The 21,762-nt window shown below is 35.0% G+C and overlaps 1 protein-coding gene across 6 annotated transcripts in view; it reads left to right on the top strand.

Moving 5' to 3' along the window:
* EPHA3 (EPH receptor A3) overlaps positions 1 to 21,762 on the top strand; it is a 356,643-nt gene that overhangs the window by 314,798 nt on the left and 20,083 nt on the right. For 4 of the 6 annotated variants that reach the window (XM_047875913.1, XM_047875912.1, XM_047875916.1 and 1 more), the window contains 2 exons: positions 14,920 to 15,069; positions 16,584 to 16,777. In XM_047875913.1, the coding sequence (XP_047731869.1) occupies positions 14,920 to 15,069; positions 16,584 to 16,777 (344 nt within the window). Of the gene's footprint in view, positions 1 to 14,919; positions 15,070 to 16,583; positions 16,782 to 21,762 lie in introns of those variants that run through there. The other 2 variants (XM_047875917.1, XM_047875915.1) reach the window with 1 other exon arrangement.

Below are 21,762 nucleotides of genomic sequence, written 5' to 3'. Positions count from 1 at the left end.
TCTTTAATCCCCATCCCCCTACCCACCTTCCCTCTGGGAAACCATCAATTTGTTCTCTAAGTTAAGAGTCTGTTTCTTGGTTTGTCTCTCTCTCTCTCTCTCTTTTTTTTTTTTCTTTGCTTGTTTGTTTTGTTCCTTAAATTTCACATATGAGTGAGATCATATGGTATTTATCCTTCTCTGACTGATTTCACTTAACATTATACTCTCTAACTCTATCCCTGTTGGTGCAAATGACAAGCTTTCATTTATTTTATGGCTAAATATTCCATTGTGTGTGTATATATATATATATGTATATATATATATATATATACCATTGTATATATTCCATTGTGTGTGTATGTATATATATATATATATATATATATACATACACACACACACCGCATCTTTATCCATTCCCTATCTATCTATGGACATTTGGGCTGCTTCCATGGTTTGACTATTATAAATAATGCTTCAATAAATATAGGGGTGCATGTATACCTTTGAATTAGTGTTTTGTATTTTTTTGGTTATACACAGTGATGTAATTACTGGATCATAGGGTAGTTCTATTTTTATTTTTTGAGGAAACTCCATACTGTTTTTGCATTCCCACCAGTAGTGCATGAGTGTTCCTTTTTGTCCACATTCTCGCCAACACCTGTTGTTTCTTGTGTTTTTGATTTTAGCCATTGTGACAGGTGTGGGGTGATATCTCATTGTAGTTTTGATTTGCATTTCCCTGTGATGAGTGATGTTGAGCATCTTTCCATGTGTCTGTTGGCCATCTGGATGTATTTTTTGAAGAGATGTCTGTTCATGTCTTCTGCCCATTTTAATTGGATTATTTGTTATTTTGTGTTAACTTATATAAGTTCGTTATATATTTTGAACACTAAACCCTTATAGGATATGTCCTTTGCAAATATCCTCTCCTATTCAGTAGGTTGACTTTTAGTTTATTTTTTTATTGTTTCCTTCACTGTGAAGATGCTTTTCATTTTGATGAAGTCCCAACAGTTCATTTTTGCTATTATTTCTCTTGTCTCAGGAGATAGCTCTGGGGGAAAAAGTTGCTAATGCCAATGTCAGAGAGATTACTGCCTGTGCTCTCTTCAAGGATTTTTATGGTTGCAGGTCTCACATTTAGGTCTTTAATCCATTTTGAGTTTGTTTTTGTGTATGGTGAAGCAAAATTGTCCAGTTTCATTCTTTTGCATGTTGCTGCCCAGTTTTCCCAACACCATTTGTTGGAGAGACTGTCATTTCCTATTGTATATTCATTCATGACTCCTTTGTCAAAATTTAATTGACCATATGATTGCGGGTTTATTTCTGGGTTTTCTGTTCTATTCCATTGATCTGTGTGTCTATTTTTATACCAGTACCGTACCATTTTTGTGATGCCTCCAAATGTTTTGTTTTGTTTTTTTCAAGATTGCTTTGGCCATTTGGGGTCTTTCGGGTTCCATATAAATTTTAGGATTGTTTGTTCTAGTTCTGTGAAAAATGTTGTTGGTATTTTGATAGAGATTGCATTAAATGTATAGATTGCTTTGGGTAGTACAGACACTTTAACAGTATTTGTTCTTCCAACCCATGAGCATGGAATGTCTTTCCGTTTCTTTGCATCATCTTGAATTTCTTTCATCAGTGTTTTATAGTTTTCAGAGGACAGGTCTTTCCCCTCTCTGGTTAAGCTTATTTTCCTACATATTTTATGGGTTTTGGTGTTATTGTAAAGAGGATTGTTTTCTTAATTTCTCTTTCTGCTGGTTCATTACTGGTGCATAGGAATACAACAGATTTCTGTTACTGATTTTGCATCCTGTGACTTTCCTGAATTCAGATGCCAGTTCTAGTAGTTATTTGTGAAGTATCTAGGGTTTTCGATATATAGTATCATGTCATCTGCAAATAGTGAGAGTTTTACTTCTTCCTTATTTAGATTCCTTTTATTTCTTTATTGTGTCTAATTGCCGTGACTAGAACTACCAGTACTATGTTGAGTAAAAGTGGTGAGAGTGGATATCCTTGTCTTCATCCTGACCTTAAGGGAATAGCTCTCAGTTTTTCAACATTGAATATGATGCTCCCTGTGGGTTTTTCATATATGGCCTTTATTATGTTGAGGTATGTTCTCTTTAGACCTACTTTGCAGAGGGTTTTTATCATGAATGGATTTTGTACTTTATCAAAGGCTAGCCTTTCAATATTTTATACAAATGTATAACTGATCCATCTGTATTCATAATCGTATGAGTCTGATAGTTTTCCTATGATATATTCCTAAAAGTGGATTTTCTGTGTCAAAATTTTGTGCCTGTTTTAAAAGCATACTTAACTATATCCTGATAAAACTATATATCATCATTTTTGGTATTTATTAATTTTGAAAAAATTATACCTAATTGTTTTCATTCATATTTAACTTGATTCAAATGCATCTGATTATTTTTTCATATATTTATTGGCAGATTTCTTTGAAAAGACATTTCTTTATAGAGTTTTTTTCATGACAGACAATTTTAGAAAATAAAGATATAATGATCACTAATGATATTACCAGAGGTAACCAATTTTAACATTTTATTTTTTTCCTTTCAAAATATTTTCTACACATTGTCATATGTAAATAATTACCAATTATGTATATAGTTATAAAAATGGGATCATATTATATATATATATATATATATATATACTTATATATAAAGTGATTTCCATTTGTCAACCCAGTATTTTCTTTATACACACGCTCAATGTTGTTATGTAATCTGCCTGTTTTAACTTAAAATATAAAATGTGGATTTTTCTAGATGATTAACTTTTTATAATATCATTAAATAATGTATTGTACTCCATTTTAATCATGTACATTATTTATTTATCCAATGCACTATTAATTGAGCAGCATTCCAAAGTTTTGCTATTCTTAATACTTTGATGTAATCCTGATAAATGGTTCATGTCTGGTCATGATTATTTCCTCAGGATAAAATTTCAGAATTACAATTGTGGAGTCAAAATGTGTACAAATATGTGTGGATTTTCATGTGTGAATTGCACAATTGTTTCCCAAATAGTTTGTTATGGAATTTCACTCCTAACAGCAACATATAAAGGAGGCTGTTTCCCTGTACTCTCACCAGCCAAGAAAATGGGCAGTTTTTAAAAAGTCAACTTCTGTTATTTTCTTCCAGTTTCTAATCATTACTAATTTAAAAAAAAGAAACTCATGTGTTTCTGAAATCATCAATTTTAATGATTCCATTATCAACCACCAAGTGTGTTACGTGGCATCTATCTCACATTCTGAGAAAGAGCCCGATTTGCCAGACTGAGTTTCATCTACAAAGTGATAAAGCCACAGTGGGAGAACCAGAAATTCAGAAGCACGGTGTCCCAGAGATACTCCTCGATGAGTTGATACAAGAGTTGAAACTCCCCCGATGGCTTTCTCCACTACGCTTTTGTTAGCATTTCCCATTTTCAACTACACTCTAGCGGATTCACTCTGTTCATACATCTAAGTATTTGTTAAAATGTGTCCTGCACAAAAATGTTGCTGTTCTTAGGCATACAGTTCACTAGGTTAAAAGCAAGAGAAATAAAATAAAATTGTATATCTAGCAGCTAGTTAAATTAAATTTATGACAGTGACTCTGAAAACAAAGGTCTGAAAAAATAAAAAATTACAAAACATGGGTAAATATGCATCAGCACTATCGAGTGCTTTTTTTAGTTTTCCTTTGTTCCTTCTCTGATTTCAAGAAAAATTAGTCAGCCAGCATTCTACAACAAAGCATCATTTTTATGACAATAAATTATGATTATAAGTTCTCAGGAGACAGCATATGCAATATATGATAATATGTTTATAATTTTGAGGATTTTTTTTATTCTACTCACTGCTACTAAAGATATCCTTCGTAACCTTCTGCTACTATATGAGCTTTTAACACATTCCGTGGAAGGTATCCTTCTTGCTGGTATTGTCCTTGTTGTTACAACAATCACCCAATAAAAGAAATATTTCCAGTTTTAGTAAAAATATTTGATTAAAAAGCCTTTATTTGAAATATTAGATTTCTGGTCATTCAGTCAGGTTTTAATCTCAGTGCCATATCCCATTTTTAAACTAGAACATTCTTGTTTTCAGTATTAGTCGTGATTTCTAGGACACTCTAAGGAATGATTGTTCTTGTAGGAACTTGGAAGATTCATCCAAATCTGGATCATCTGCTGTCTAGAGAATATATTGGGTTAACTTTCAGAGCTTCATTTGTACTGATTGTTACTTTGTCAGGACTAAGGGGTACAGAAGATCATTTCTTGACACTAACAGAAAAAAAAGGTATTACTGTGTCAAAATTCTTTGTTATCATTTGTGAAATAAAAGTGCAAAAGGACCTTTGCATTTTTTATTCTCAGAAGATTCTTAAAAATCAACTAAATGGGCTCATTAACTACCAATAAATAGCTGTTTAGAATTTAATATTCATTTAATTTATTTAATATTCATCCCTATATTTTCCCAGAACTCAAAATATCTATGATGGTCCTGACTTCTTCTGAGAAAACTATAATTTGCATCTACATTTCTAGAATAATTTAGAAATCTTTAATTTAATCTCTTGTAATAATCCTTGTTTGGTACAATGATTTTATAATTTACCCCCAAATATGAGGTATGGTTTAAAGTAATAGGACTACTATTTTGTTTTTTAAACAAACACTGAAACAATTAAATAAGTGTTGCCATACTCATTCTTGGGAATTTGTATTACTGTGGGAACACTGCTATTACACAAAATGTTTTGGGAATTCCTCCTTTGAAATTATCTTTGAAATTAGATTGTGAACAATAGCATCATTCCAAATTATTTAAGCATGTAGTATTTGAGGAAACATACTTGCCTGAGATAAAAATCTCTGGTCTCAATAAGCTTAGAGTTAGTAAATAAGAAAAGCAGCACATTTGTTGTATAATAAAGTCTGGTTCTTTTTTTAACCAAAAACATTATTTTTCAGCGTAGACATCCACTTTCTTTATTTGATTAAGCGTCCCGTGATTATGGTTCCTTCAGAAAAACAAGCTCATCATTGAAAACAGTGTGTCAAGGCATTCTTTTTGGGCAAACACATTCTGGTGAATCTGGTTTAAAAAGCCAGTCACATTACTTTAGTCACACGTAACACATTTCATCTAGTGTAGCTTGGATTCAAAAATTAGTATTCAATGCCTCAGTGCACGAAGCCTTTTCCCAGATTGCTCTTCTAAAAGTTACTGCCTTTAGGTAGAGGGTAATTGCACTGGCATTTGATTCAGTGCCACTGAATGAATATAAGATGTCTGCTGCTCTCATTTTAAAAGCATCTTTGTGGTCCACAGGCAAAGTAGAAGAGTGGAACAGAATTTATGTCCACTAATTATGCATTTATTTTTTTTTAACTGGAGGGAACCACCTAGGAGTTGAGGAAATGCTTAGCCTTAAAACTTGAAACAATTTATCAGACATTTTCCCATGCTGCTTCTGATACTATCTTAAGTCTATCACAAGTTTTCCTTCCTTATGTCCCAACAGAATTCCTTGGGAGGAGAGGGTCAGATAAGATCATAATACACACTTTTTTTATGTCTTCTCTTTTTTATAAGGGTATTGAGTAGGAAAGCAGAAGTTTTTTCAATGCTCGCTTATGGTTATTTCTCCTCATTTCTCACTACTAAGTTATGCAAAAACTCCAAACATTAACAATTTCTGTCATACAACATTATTATGCATTTTGTAACCTTTTTAATATTCCACCATACACATGAGATTTGAGAGTGAAAAATGTATAGTATTTTAGTGTTATTATGAAAATAGTTCAGCCTTGCAGACCCTTTGAAAAGCTCTTGGGGGGCACCTAGAAATGCTTGGATGACACTTTGAGAACCACGTTATAGATACTATGTCAGGAAAAAACACTCTAAAAACTAAATGTCTTAGTATTTATTAAATGATATAACACCTTGGCATATTGTATTATATTATATTATAGAATGTTTTGAAGAAAGGCCTTGAAAGCATAAAAGCAGCTGCATACCAAGGGTTGCAAATCATCTTGAAAGGCCTTGTATTTCATTTGGGATGGAGCATTTAGCTCTGCAGATTTATACTGTTAGAGAGTTTTCGTTGTTGAGAAAAACATACAAGAAATGAATTCCTCTCTTTGGTTTCCCATCATATGAATTCAAAGCACAATTATGGCACATTTCCTATATTTTTTTGCACTGAATTACCAGCTTACTTTATTTCATTTTAACAGAACCATGGAATTATGGGTGAGAACTGTTTACCACTAAATAATTTTCTAGTCTTTTTCCTTATGAAATTTCATTTTGAATGGTTACCATTTTTTATGTGCATGCATGCATCTGTGTATATGAATATTCCTGTATTCATATGTTCAAATAGATGGGGTCCAAAATTCTGCCATAATGGTGCTCAATTTGCTGTTTAACAGGATCAAGTTAGAGAAATTATAGGCTTTTATCTAATTTATATGGTATATTATATAAAGTGAATTCCAATTCTTGAGCTCCCAATTTCATTTTAAGGATATAATTACCTAAACAGATTTGAGAAATTTGAGAAAGCCAGATGATTTGGTTTTGGTTATAACCTTTATTTTTCATTTTTTTTTCTTTTTATTTCTGTCCTGAAAATGCATACTGAGTCCTAAGGAGTTAGATTTTTATATTGGATAATAAGCTTCTGCCTTTTGTTACATTGCCCTATAGCCCATTAGCAACTATTTAATTTCTGGAAGATAAAACCAAATAAAAAGTTGTCACAGGCATTGTGTGTTAAGCAAATAAAAGAAAGAAATCTTATTTTACATAATAACTTATTTGATTTTTTTCCTGTGTAATTTTGCCTACTTGATATCCAATGTATTCTATGATAGCTTTATTTTACCTAATTTCATTTGTAAGATAAGAATTTTTTTTTAAGTGGCTAATGCAAGTAGTTAAAAGCTAAGTAGTTAAATGCTCCTGTTCGGGATACCTCCATTCTAAGGACATAAATAATAGAAAATATGAACCTTGATTCTGTGTCAAGGACTAAAAACTATGCATACCAAAAACCAGTGTGATGCAGAAAGAAAATTATATTCTTTTGATAAGTAGTATATGTCATATGTCATTCAGCTAAGAATGAAAAAAAATACATAAATATCTAATCAGTGGCCTTCATATAATAATGTGTTTTAAGCTTTGAACCAAAGTAATGTCAGTCATGACTTTATTCCCTACTCTCTGAGAATCAGTGTGAGCATGCCTCGTGTAGCTTCACAAAATAAAGCCACATATTCAAAAATCAGGAAAGGCTAGAAAATTTAGTAATCTCAATTGTCAATGTTGTATCAAAATTTAATGAGAGATCTGGTACTTTCTAGTCACCCAGTTCAGAGAGTTAGATACCACAAATATTTTAACACATGAAAACAATTTATCTAGATTTATGTGGAGAAAAATCATAGCTATAATTTTGGAGTGGAACATAGTAGTGAGAAGATTGTATGTAATATATTACACACCATCTCTAGCACTAACAATTTTCTCTAAAATGCATCATTCATTCATTCATTCATTCATTCCATATTTGAGTGCCTACCATATGCCAGATACTGTTCTGGGGCAAAAGGACCCAGCAGTAAATAAAACAAAGCTATGACCTCATGAGTTTACATTCTAGTGTGGGAATTCAGGTAATAAACAAACAAGTAAAGTTACAGCAAGGCATAGAAGTAACATGGAGAATGTGGGTAGTGGCCGAGTGTGTTATTTTAGTTAGAAAGATCAAAAAAACAAAAACAACAACAACAACAACAACAAAAAACCAACAACAAAAAAAGAAAGATCAGGAGAGTTTCCCTGAGAAAATGACATTAGAGCAGTGAATTGGAGAGAGTGAAGGAACAAATAATATAAATAGCAAGGTTAATTAACCAGATTTACTTTGTTTTAACTATGTTTTCAATTTAATAAATGAATTTTAATCATTGTTCTAAGTCCAACAGGCTCACTTTGCAAGAAGACAAATTAAGTAGTCAGATTAATGATTTAACTGAGACTAAACATCAGGCTAATAGCGACTGGTCTAGTTTGTAATGTTGGTGAGCCCTGGAAGCTTAGTAAAACTCACTTTCTGAAATTATTTCCAGTTCACTGTGAATATTCCACATTTTAAAATATGTGATGACACATTGCCTGAAGCTTTTCCCAGGTTCCCCAAAGCCATTGACCAGCCCCAGATTCCTTTGGCATTGGAAAATACAGCGGTCTTTTTTTTTTCTTTTCTTTTTCTTTTCTTTTTTTTTTCTTCTTTTTTTTGGGGGGGGTGGTGGGGGGACAGGAAGTACAGCAGTCTTGATGTCCTAAGTCAGTCTTACTTCTTGATGTCTGGAATGACTAATAATTCAACTCATTTCTGCCCTATCACCCCTTTTCAATGATAATTCTATATGTCAGGGTTAAAATACACTCCTGTGATTTCGTTTTTCTTTTTCATTTGCTGACCACTGCTCTGGAATCCCCCTATATTTCAGGCAGGTATTTACTAAACATAGACCTTTAAGGGAATCATTGCCTTGATGTCTAGTCAGAATTGTCTTTTGGATATTATGAGGTTCTCTGGATATTATGAGGTTCTCAACCTATCATTTCATCTTTCCTTATTTTTCAATCATCAGTATTAAACTTACTCAAGTTTTGCACTTTTTTGGTTAATTACTAGAATGAATCAAATATTTTTATTATTTTTATTGCAATTATATAATATTCTTGTACACTGAATAGATCTTTCTGACTTATTTACTTACAGCATTGCCTCTTTGGAAAATTGTATTCCGAGTGCTAAAAACACACACTCGTAAATGAATTTCTTTAAACAAAATTAGGGTTGAGTATGTATAAACCACAAAGTTTAGCATTTAAAACCTCACTGAACTCTGAAACATTTTTAACCTTATCCATAAACTTTGGCATTGTTTTTGTTGAAGACAGACATTATATATCAGAGGAACTAATTTGAAAATAACAGAAAAATTACTTATTTGTATTGCATTACCTGGGTAGCCATAGAGTAACTTAGATTTCAAGGTGAAGATTTTCCTATTTTTTAAGAAATTCTTAAACATTTTACATAATGTTGAAACATTTCAAAAGTTCAAGGGATAGGCTTTGCTACCTAAGAGATCATCTGTCTCTGATCTCTTGTGGCAATCAACATCTGCTGAAACAATTCTCTCAATGGCTTTTAGATTTGAACTACTGGGGATTAGAACAGATGCTTCCCCTGGGAGTCTTCCCGGCTTGCCCTTCACCTTGTTGTCTAGTGTTGTCTACAGTGAGTGAAGTTTAGGCCCTGACAATACATAGATGCTAAATCCTAGAGTCAAATGATTTATCTCTATGGTTCCACTTTTAACCTGAGAAGCCAATATTTGCCTCCAGGTTAAACACTCAATTACTTAGGGTTTACTAAGATAAACTCTCCAAAGTCCTTTGTCACTCTAAGTATGACCTGACAGAGCTCACCAGCAGGCAATGTGAACTGTGGATCCGCAAAGCATTTACTAAATCAGCAGGGAGAGATTTGTGTATATAATTAAAGAAAAATTGGGGCAGATATGAGATATTATGCCTTAATGTCCAGAGAGTTCAGCAATTATACTCCTTTTCTTAGAAATCAAGACTTGAAGCCCCCTAACCCATAGTGAAGGAGCTGACTTTAGTTGAGCGCCTGAAAAATTCAGGCTCTTAGCCAAATGTCTCATTTGAACTGTCTAAATTCATTAAGCTTAGAGAACTGAATTGCAGGATCTTTTGAGAATAGGTTTACTCTAACTGCTATTTCTGGACAAAGTGAACAAGGTTTTGGACTCCTTCAACTAATCCTGGATTTGAGTGTAGCAATTATGTAATTCCTCTTTCCAGAAAATTCCTAGTGTCTTCACTTGCACCATTTTATTCTTCTCTTTTAAATTTTCTGTAAGAATTCTATAGAATTCAATCCAGATTTGACACTCAATAGGTATGTAGTAGCCAAAGCTTAGGATCATCTTTAAGAGTCCAAAATAATTAACATTGAAAATGTCAGCATCCTTGATACACATGTAGGTTTAAGACAGAAATTTGAAAGTTGAAGGAGTAGACCTAAGAAAGTTGTTCATAGGTCAGCACAGCTGTTAGAGATATCCCCCATGATCCTATGACAAGATATGAATGACAAGATAGCTGAACAGAGAAGTTAAGAAACTTGGCTAAAATTAAACAGTATGCTAAAATTAAGCTGGAAACTAAAACTCTTGATTTCTGCTCAACTTAAAAATGCAAATGGAACAATGACTATAAATTCCCCTGCACGCCCAATTACTGAGTTACACGGGATAAGACATCTCACTGGGAGAAACTGGCCCTAGGTGTGGGCTTCTAAATATGGGAAACAAGCATTAACTTCTAATTCTTTTATAGAGTTCCCTCTGCAATTGAGGCTTTAGGCACACTCCACACACTGTGATTCTGAGCTTGCCCCAGGCAATTGCAGGCCTTTCTCAAATACATAAAAATCTGGGAAGCTTACATGTAGACATAGAGAGCACCTTAAGTAAATGTGGTCATTTTACAATGTATTTATATATTGTAAAAGAACACATCGTCATAAATTATCTTTATGGTAACAAGCTGTGCTTTACAGTACTCTGAATGCCCAGTAGCATTTTACCAACCAAACTTGAAATTGTCAACTGATTTCAGAGTTTTAGCTCATTAAGGACAGTTGTACTGGAATAGTTTTACTGTGGCAGGAAAGAAGTATGGCAAAGAGGACTTTTTGTCTCACTGAATCCATATTTTTGGATAGCCCACTGCAGGATGTGTTTGGCAGTTATTCGAAATGCATCTAAAATTTCAAAATACACCCCAACATATGTAATGGAGAAAGCAATTTCTGGACCTGAAAAAGAAAAAAAAAAAGTCAAACAATATGAGCTTGAATTTGTTGAGGTGGGGAGTAGGTGGGTGTGGAGAGGAACTTTTGTGATCAGTCAAGAGAAAAAGTATGAATAAACTCTACAATGGGCGACTTGTAAAAAAATTTAGTCAATTCTTATAGATTCATTTTATTTTATTTTGATAGTCTCAGATCTACAGATATTTAACTTGAAGGCAGACAGCCTTATCGGGAAGTTAGACTGTATTAAAATGTATGGGTTCTTCTTTCATCCATGTTTCAGAACCGAATTGGGCCCTCAAAGACTGGCATCCAGTGTCTATGTCAATGACATTTATGCTTTTGTAGCCACAGATAGTGTTTGCTCTTGAAGTAAAAACTTATTTTTTACTAAACTCTTTGGTCATATATACCTCCATTTAATAAAGAAAAGTTTCACTATCAATAGGAAGTTATCCTATTTTTGAATAAAAGAATGGAAGAAAGGTAAAAAGAAAGGAGAAAATAAAATAACAAAAATATTAAAAACATAAAAATAATTAAAAACAGAGGGAAATATCTCAAAGAGATACTGTTATATTTACCAAAACCCAAGTATAAGAAGATTAGCTCTGTTGAACTTGACCCTTACTTGACAAGAACATAAATAAAAATATCCATGGAAAGTACAGGAATGGTGTTAAAAAAAGAAAAAGATAATTCCATTTAGTCTATATAAAATCCCAGATAAATCCTGGACCTCATCTGAATGATTTTCCCTTGCTAATTAAAGCTTGTCACATACCATCTAAACCAGTAGTTTTCAAGTGAGGCTAATTTTCCTCCTAGGGGATATTTGGCATTGTCTTGAGGCATTTTTGGCTGTCACAATTGGAGGGATGCTAATGTTATCTAGTGGGTAAAGGCCAGGGATGCTACTAAACATCTTTCAATGCACAAGACAGACCCCACAACAAATAATTTGGTCTGAAGTATCAGTAGTGCTACTGTAGAGAGAGCTTGTTGTGAAATTACCTAACATGTGTAAAGAATGTGTAAAAAATGGGAACGAAGATCAAATATCCCTCTCAAGTACTTGATAATCTCTCCTATCCATACTGGACTGCAAGTTGCATGGGGCAATGTAGAACACATTGCCATTTGTAAAAAAAAAAAATATGCAATATGCAACAGACTAGCCATCTGCCACAAGGCCTAGAATGTTGAACTTTGAGATATCACAAACAGAATGCAATGAATGGTATGACTTTTATTCCTGTTAAAATGTTATTCTCATTTGCTGTCGATCTAACACTTGAAATTTTCTTTTCTCCCAGTGCTCCAAATTTTAGACATGGCCATTTTATTTTTGATTTTTTAATTTTATTTTGCTAAGATGTCTTTGGAGTAAACTCATAAATAGACATACTCACTTCGCAGTTAAATAGGTCATTTATTTTCAGTCATCGTATGAGTCTCAGCCATGCATTAATTTTTATGTTTAAAACTTGTATTTACTCATCCTACAAAGGAATAGTGTAATATTCATATTAAGAAACAATAATGGTTATTAAGTTATCAGTGATAAATTTAGGTTTTAGGCTGGTAGAGTACCTGCAATACTAATATTGAAACAGTTGGTAGAAGATGCATATTATCTATGGAGCCAAATGAAAATCTTTAAAGCATTCTTCAGACTCTAAAATTTTTAATCCATGCAATACCCTGGGAGATATTTTCATAATTTTGTAGATACTGTAAAAACTTGTTCAGTAATTCTTATATTTACTATTATTATGGAAATAACAGCATTGTTAAGCAGCATGCTTGGAAGGAAGACATAAATAAATAGTATGATTTTTTAAAGCTATTATTATGCTATTCACAGGTTCATTCTTAGTATTTATACATTTTCTGAAAAACTAGGCTCAATGTATTTTCTAAAAATAGGCTGTAAATGCTCAAAATCATTAAATATCTTCAGTAAAATCTACCACTCTAAGCCCATAACATAGTCCTCTCTCTCAACAAATACACACACACCTCCAGGAAACAAGGTTGTAAACAGGAGAGCTTGAAAGTCGGACTCCTGTTTTAAACTACGGGAATGCAGAGATAAAGGAAGCAAGCCTATAACTCCTCTGAACATCCCAGTCTACACGAGATAATTAAAAGGTAGAAGGATCACAGAACATGGAGTGACCAACTTGGCCTGGAACATTTCCAAATGTTCCACCAATGAGTTTACATTTGACCAGGATGTTCAGCTAAGTTTACTAGGTGCAGAAGGCAGACAGGGAAAAAAGCTTCCCAAGAAAAAACAGAATGGCACGTATTTAGGAGAAAGGTAATTCAATTCAAGTCAGTGAGCACTTGTTGAATGCCTACCCGGCACATTTGCCAAGATAATGTCTAAGCAAGACCATTGCTCTCTGCAGTTGAGTACAGGCTCATGGGGCTCATGCTCATTATCTTCAGCTTTATGATCTATTTAGCTTTTCATAGGCAGAGGATTTCAAATTATAGTTTGGGTACAAGAATTTTATGGATGGCAACATATAGGACAAAGCTACTACTTGTATGAAAAACTTGTACATCCTGTAAGGCTCAATCCATATGTGACCTCCTCGGTCTCTCTAGTGAGCATCTCAGGCCCTTGTTCTGCATCACAGCTGTCTCTGCTACTGTTCCTAACTCACTGCGAGATCCATGACCGGCGTGGTCAGCATCACCTGGAGCTTTTTAGACATGCAGACCATGGCTACACTGTGCAACTACTGAATCAGAATTTCCATGGGCACAAGCTCCAGATGCTTCATATACATAGTAAAGTTGGAAAACAAAGTACTAGATACTTATTTCTTTCTGCATTTCATTATTCAAAACAACTAATTATCATTCCTATTTGCCTGATATTTTCCCAACAGAAGGGCTAGTGTGTTATTTATTTTTGTCTCACCCGGAGTGACTAGCATAATACTTCCCATATGGTTGCTACTCAACACATTTTTATTAAACGTATTTATTAAACTGAGAGCAAATTCCATGGGAGTCATACCTTCATACCTCCCATAACTCAGAGAAGCAATATTCTCCTCCAGACTATAAGTTCTGGGAATGTAGTCATTATATCTATCTGGTTCATATGGTGTCTACCTAGGACATGGAAGGTACTTCAGCCATTAATGATGCAGTGAAACACTGGGTACCGAAGAGAGTTTTTTAGAAGTATAATTTTATTTTGAATTTATTTAGTAAACAAATGTCAACGAGAACTTTTGTGTCGAGGAATGGTATAAGTTCTTTACAAGTATTAACTTGTATTCTGAACTAAGATTGCTTGGTCAAGCATAAATCTATGCTAAATCAATAAAGGTTGACTCAGGATACCTCATTCAATTCTAAGATAGTCTTTAGCACATCTACTTTGGGTCACTGTGTTGCACATGAGTAATTAATGTGCCATAGTTGATATAAACCAGCAGTAGTTGAGCAGTTTTTAAATATTTGCCTTTCCTTGATGATTGGAAGTAAACACCTCAGTACATGGTATGCCACTCATTTCTGCTTAATATTAAAATAGAATATCAAGGGGCAGCTGGGCGGCTCACTTGGTTGAATGTCAGACTTTGGCCTAGGTCGTGATCTTGCTGTTCCCGAGTTCGAGCCCGCATCCGGTTCTGTGCTGACAGCTCAGAACCTGGAGCCTGTTTCAGATTCTGTGTGTGTGTCTCTCTCTCTCTCTGCCCCTCCTCTGCTCATGCTCTGTCTCTCTTTCCCCAAAATAAATAAACATTAAAAAAAATTTTTTTAAATAGAATATCAAGATATCTCAGCAGAAACCCATATTCCACTTCAGAAGAGAAGCACTCAACTGCAGTCGGGTTTTATATTATATGTTAGCTGGTTTATGCATTGATCGTGCATGTACATGATTTTATATTAAAAGGGAGGCAAGATCCCGATCCGATGGACATCACCAGAAGCTATAGCTTACCGCAAGTTCACGTCAGCCAGCGATGTGTGGAGTTACGGGATTGTTCTCTGGGAGGTGATGTCCTATGGAGAGAGACCATACTGGGAGATGTCCAATCAGGATGTAAGTATTTGTAGTCAATGAATTATGGGTTCAGATTAAGAGATCAAGCTGTGCAAGGAAGTGGAGCATAATGAAACCAGGTGGCTCCCAGTTTGTGACATTGAAACAGAATACTTAGAAGAAATGAAATAGTTTCCAGGTCTTGCAAGGATATTAATTGAGTTGCTTTTGCAACTTTACATGTTTCCCTTAAGCAGGGATTTAGAAATGAGACAAAATGAAGACATTTGTCGCAAGAATGTAAGGAAATAAGTGACCGCAAAGATAACCAATCCGTATAAGGGACTGTTTGAAGTATTTTTGCTACAAAAGTGCTTCTATGTAATATTAATAAACCACATTACTGCCACCCTTCGTAGGTTTAATTAATGATCTGTGCCAACATTTTGTTTCCTTAAACATAGTATTTCCCAAAGTCAGACAAAACAGCCAATCTGCAGTATGTTGTTTCTCTTCATGTATTAAACTTGCACACAAATTTAGTTACACGCCCTGAAGTGTCTGGATGGAAAAATGATCTTTAACTTTCTGTGGCAACTGTGATGTGATTTTTCAAAAGTATTTGTGTTTTTGTAAGTGATGCTTTGCAAATGCTTCGTAAAAGGATGCTATTGACATGGGATCAGCACTCAGAGATTTTTCTTTATGCTTAGCCGGAGACTATGAGCTGGATCTTACAGATTCCTAAGATGGAAAGCTGAGATGCTTTTCGTCATTTCCTACTCACTACATACAAAACTGCTTTTACTGTATTTGGATATAAAAATCTTTCTGTACTTCTCTAGTCAAGCTGTTTTCCCAGCAGTGCTGGGAAAATCGGACTCTTCCACATCTCTATTTTCCCAATCTTCTCTATATTAGAGGATCTCAAAGTGAGGTCTCTGGACTACCACCTCTAGCGTGGCCTGGGAATTTGCAGTAATGCAAATTCTCAGGCCTTCCTCGAGACTGACGAATCAGAGGAGAGACATCTTTGTATTAATAAGTCCTCCAGATTATTCTGATACACAGTAAGTTTGAAAAATCACTGTTTTGGGTGATTTAAAAGTACAAATGAATTAATAGGTAGTTCATGGTTCAGCACATAGGATTTTACCTAAGGAATTTACTATGACTTGAAAGGTACCGTTTGAATTAAGTCCAACTGAAATCTGTAGACTTTCTCTGCACTCATTCATATATGAACAATATTCCACGTACATCTGTATTACCAAGTAATAGTTTCTTTGTAACTCTGAGTTTCCTATATCATAGAATGTTTCTTTTGATTTTATTCTGCAGAGTATCTTTACAAATGCTTCTTTCCTAAGTTCGCTTTCTCTGTCGATCTTCCTGTGTATAACATTTCCAGTTATGAATAATCTCTTACTTATTTGATAAGCTGTTATCCTTTCCAGCAACTTAAAATGAGAACTTTCTCACTTAACTTTAAAATATTCATCTTGGTGTGCCCTGCCCATGGAAAATGAAAGGAGTCTCAGCTCTTAAGTCCCTGGAAACTGCTTCTCACACAGGTGATCAAAGCTGTGGATGAAGGCTATCGGCTGCCGCCCCCCATGGACTGCCCAGCTGCATTGTACCAGCTGATGCTGGACTGCTGGCAGAAAGACAGAAACAACAGACCCAAGTTTGAGCAGATTGTCAGCATTCTGGACAAGCTTATCCGGAACCCGGGCAGCCTGAAGATCATCACCAGTGCAGCAGCAAGGTGACACTTAGATTTTACATTCTGCACTCACTCTGAAATTGATGTATTTTCTATCTCCAGTGTATTAATGTTTTTTTCCTCCCACCTCCCTCATTGCATTCTTTGAAACTTGTATTCCCGAGTAATGGAGAAAAGTGTCTTTTTTTTTTCTTTCTTTAAAAAAAAATCTTCCAAGAGGAATTATCCATGATGATAAGATTCAGAGATATTTCTAACGTCCATCTTGACTAGGAATTAGTCTACATTCAGGCTTGTGTTTGTCTTTGGAAAATAGGAACCCCAGACACATAGCTCCTTTTCACTCTCTACTGTTTAAACAAAATTCTTTTAAAGGAAAAAAAATGAAATCCTGAGTGGTGGTAAATCCTAGTGAAGTCCTGATTCATTCCTCATTTAAAATAAAGCTTCAAAAATAAAAATGCTTCTAAAATATTGCACCGGCGAGCAGAATGCAGTTTCCCCCACCGTGTAATTAAACAAAGTTTGTTTAACCCATATCATGTGCCAACAGCTTTGTTAGACATCGTAGAGAAGAAAACTGAGAACGAAAGTGTTGGTGTCCCCAGACTGCAACACAAATGTCAGTACGTGATAGCCATAATGCAACCCAGAATGCATGACATCCATTAGGTTTTATGCATCTCCCGCCTAGTTAAGAATCACTCAGTTCTCCTCATGATGTTGGGAAATGGAAGTGAAAATGTATCTTAAAAAGTGCAATTAAAGAAATAGGGAAGAAGAGATGAATTTTGCCAGGGGCCACGAGAACAAAGAAGTGTTAATATATTTAGTACTTCCTAGTGAAACTAAAGGCAAAGCTAACTGTCATGTTTAAGGATTTATATTCTCATTGTACATATAAGAGAAGAACAATTCTTTTACATTCTAATGATATGTGCTCTTATAGGACGGTTATATGGTTTTAGTAAAAGAACTACATTTCGTGTGCCTAGAAATCCACAGTATTAAGTGACACGTATAAATGCTACATAGTGATGATTTACTGTGACTCATGTGTAAAAGATAAAATACTGCCTTACTGGTAAGAATTTCTTTCTTTTTTGCTGTCTTTATTGATAATCACCAAGAATTATGACTTTCAAACTGATAGAGCATTTGCTGTTGCACTTTATAATCGCGTATATGATTTTTTTGACATTAAAAGGAACCATTCTTTTGAACATACATGATCCAGCTTTTGCACTATATTTGGATAAAATGAATAAGGGGAATCTGAACCAAAGTCTTAATATCAGTATCTAAAATTTATAGATTATTTGTTGAAAATAGCATTTAGGGGTCACTAGATTCAACTTGATGACATATTCTTGTAGGAAAAACTACTCATAATTTATCCTGTAAGAATGAATCTCTATCCCAGTCTTCACAGAGAGAAACTGTACAGACTCTTTTGGATATCCAACTGACAGTTTGACAACCAACAGTGTAACAAACTCATCCTTCCCTGAGCCATAGGGTCCTTGTTTTGTACCCCGAAGCCATTTCTTTTTATCCATACTTAATATCAATCCTAGAGAAAAAAAAAACTCCACATTTTTCAATTATTTCCATATCATAAAGAAAACATTCAAACCATTTCCATAGGATGGTATTATCAATATAAAAACCGACCCATCTAATAGGATCAAGGGATATTTAACTCCACTTCTGCATGGAAAAATGGTGTTAATATCATATTGTAGTATGCCAGGGTATCCAAATTTTAGCATACTTCTTAAGTTCATTTTCCCATTCTTATTGAAATTTAATATTATTTCTCCTAATATATATTCTTTCTTAAATGTTTATGTATTTTGAGAAAGAGAGAGCAAGCGTGAGCAGGGGAGGGGCAGAGAGAAAGAAGGAGAGAGAATCCCAATCAGGCTTTGCTTAACTAATTTAGCCACTCAGGTGCCCCTCTCCTAATATATATTCTTTAATACTTGAATAAATTCTGTGTATTTTGTCAGAAAACATGTAATTTTTGTGAAAATATTTTTCTAATAAGTGTCATACATCTTGATTCACTTAAATATAAAAGTCTTAGAAATTATGTTTATAGCTTTACTTATTGGCATTAAAACACACAAGTGGGTGGATTGCATCATTGTAAATTTATTAGTAACAAACAAGTTGCCATGCAACAATGTCAAGAAAATATTTATTTTTCCTTCAGAAAACTTGCTTTCCCACTTTGACAATGATTATTTCATCCTTTATCATAACTGATTAAACTCATTCCCTTCCCCCTATAATTTTTCGGTGATGCCCTTGCCACACACTTCATCAAGAAAATGCAAGCCATCAAATGGGAAATTCCAGCAGCAAAACAAAAAATTACTGGTGCCCGCACCCATGCGTCTTGTCTTTTTCTCCCCCTCTCTTTCTCTAATTACAAGAGAGGAAGAGAGGAAGTGTCCCTCTATTTGTCAGAGGCAAATCCTTCCTTTCTGTCCCTTGCTCTCCCCTCTTTCTCCCTCTCCTTCTCCCTTGTATATCCAGGTCCTTTTGTTGGCAGAACCATTGTTATAGAAATATGTTCTATTACATTGTTCCTCAAATTTTGCTGGCAAGAAGAATCACTGGGAGGAGCTAATTAAACATTCAGCTTTCCAGGTCTCGCCCAACTACTGATCCAGAATGTCTAGGAAAAGAGAATGGAATTTGGATGCTTGATAAAAACTTCAGGTGATTGTTGTCATAAAGGCAACTTAGGAAATGCTGTTTACCAACATTACCTCTGCCGGCCTCACATCTCTGCCAACTCCTTCCTTATTTGTCTGCGAGCCTTCATGGCCAAACTTCTCAAATAAGTTTCACAGTCATCTCAAACTTAATATTCTGAAATTTCATGTTTTTATTTTCTCCTGGTAGCTTCATCCTTCCACCACTTTCCTAATTTAGTGTAATATACCAGCACCTATTCATTTGCCCAGTCAGGATTAGAGTAATTCTTCGCACCTCTTTCTTGCCCTCCACACTTTGATCTAGAAGGCCACTGGATCAGCATGATCCGTCCCTCTCCCTTTCCACTGCAAACCCCGTCTGCTATGACTGAGACACTCAGCCTCTGGCTGAGACACTGCAGTGGTCTCCTGACTTGTCGCCCTGCTTTCATTCTTTCATTCATTCTTACTTTCATTCTTTCATTCATTCATCTTTCATTCATCTTTGCACATAGCCTTCTGAATTTTCTTATCAAAATACATGGAATTTGGGGTGCCTACGTGGCTCAGTAAGTGACTCTTGCTTTTGGCTCATGTCATGATCTCATGGTTTGTGAGTTCGAGCCCCGCATTGGGCTCTGCACTGACACTGTGGAGTCTGCTTGGAATTCTGTGTCTCCTGTCTCTCTCTATCTCTCTCCTGCTCGTGCTCTCTCTCTCTCTCTCTGTCTCTCTCTGTCTCTCTCTCTCTCTCTCAAAATTAATCAATAAAATTACAAAAATATGTGATTTAATTTTAGTCACCTTTTTATAACCAATTTTGAACTGGAAAAAAATCTAGACTCTTGTTGACAACTTAAATAGCCCTGCTTTTCCGATGTCATTTCTTTTATTCAAAGGTTACTTTCTTCATATTTCAACAACTGTTTATTGTATGCTAGTATACTATGTGCTAGACATGTGTAGACTCAAGAATGGTGGAGAAGGCAAAAATGGTCCCTACCTTGCCAGAGCTTAAATTACAGAGGATGTACAATAGACAACAGACAAGCACAGATTATAGGAAGGAAATAAATAGATAGTTCTGATAGATAGTAAAAGGGTGATTGGGCAAGAACCCTCTGTGGAGAGACATTTGAGCTAAGACCTAAAGAAAGAAAAAGAGCCGGCTGTCTAAAGAGCCCTACCCCCCTCCGCGCGCGCGCACACACACACACACACACACACACACACACACACTCCTAAAAAAAAGTATTCTTGGCATAGGAAAAAGCAACTGCAAATGAGTTTGGAGGGTTCTAGAAAGTGGCAGAAGGACAACATAACTGAAGAGCAGTAGGGGAAGGAAGAGTCTGTCATGAGTCTGAGAAAGCAAACAGAAGCCAGAGCACTTGAGGCTACCCAGGCCATGTGAGGACTTTGGAATTTTTTTGAAAAACATGAGGAATCCATTAAGGCATTTAAAGCAGAGAAGCAGCGTGATTTGATTTACATGGCTGCTTTGTGGAGGGAGGGCGAAAAGTGTGAAGAGAGGGGCATTGCAAGCTTCCAATCTCTGTGCCACTTCCACTTAAACAACACTCTAGCCTCAGTGGCCAGCGTCAAGTTCCTTCAGAAGGCCAAGGCATTTCAAGTATGAAGACAGTAGCACATGCTGTTCTCCTTATGTTAGATTCTCAGTTTCGTCCCTTCCTCCCTCTTCTGCAACTTGTATTGATTGAGGCATTCTCTGGCAACATCCTATAAAGGCCCACACCATTATTTTTTATACAGAGTGCCATCACAGTTTTAACTCAGTTGTGTGTTTTCTCTTTTTAAGTATCTATTTCTCCAATAATCCTAAGCCCTGTGAGATTCAATGCCATGCTTCTCTTGTATTACCAGTAGCGGGTTGGTACTGGGAATTCAATAATATCTATTAAGTATATGAGTATACATTTTCTAAAATAATAAATGTCCATTTCAATAGATACACGATTTTTAGAGAATATTCTAGGGTTTTTTTTTCTATTCATTATGTAGGTTTTTGCAGATGTTAGTCATAATACTAAAAGCTTAAAATTTTCTTCTCAGCAAAATTTCATGTCTTTCTGCCACCTCAACCTCAAAAACATCCTCCTCCAAACACACTAGGAGCCCATCACAATCTGAGTTTGTGAATGACACCAAGACTTCAGGTTTCTGAATGACTTCTCTAGATCAATGTACAGAGTTATGCCTAGAAAGTCCTATGAAAAAATAACATTATTCTATCATTCCTATAGACATGATGTTTTCCAGAGTCATCCTGAGTCGAGTTAGTTTTGTGGCAAACTTTAT

The sequence above is a fragment of the Prionailurus viverrinus genome, chromosome C2, assembly GCF_022837055.1.
Source record: "Prionailurus viverrinus isolate Anna chromosome C2, UM_Priviv_1.0, whole genome shotgun sequence".
Lineage (NCBI taxonomy): Eukaryota > Metazoa > Chordata > Mammalia > Carnivora > Felidae > Prionailurus > Prionailurus viverrinus.
Note: the sequence above shows the minus strand (reverse complement) of the source record. Positions and strands in the feature narration are given on the sequence as shown.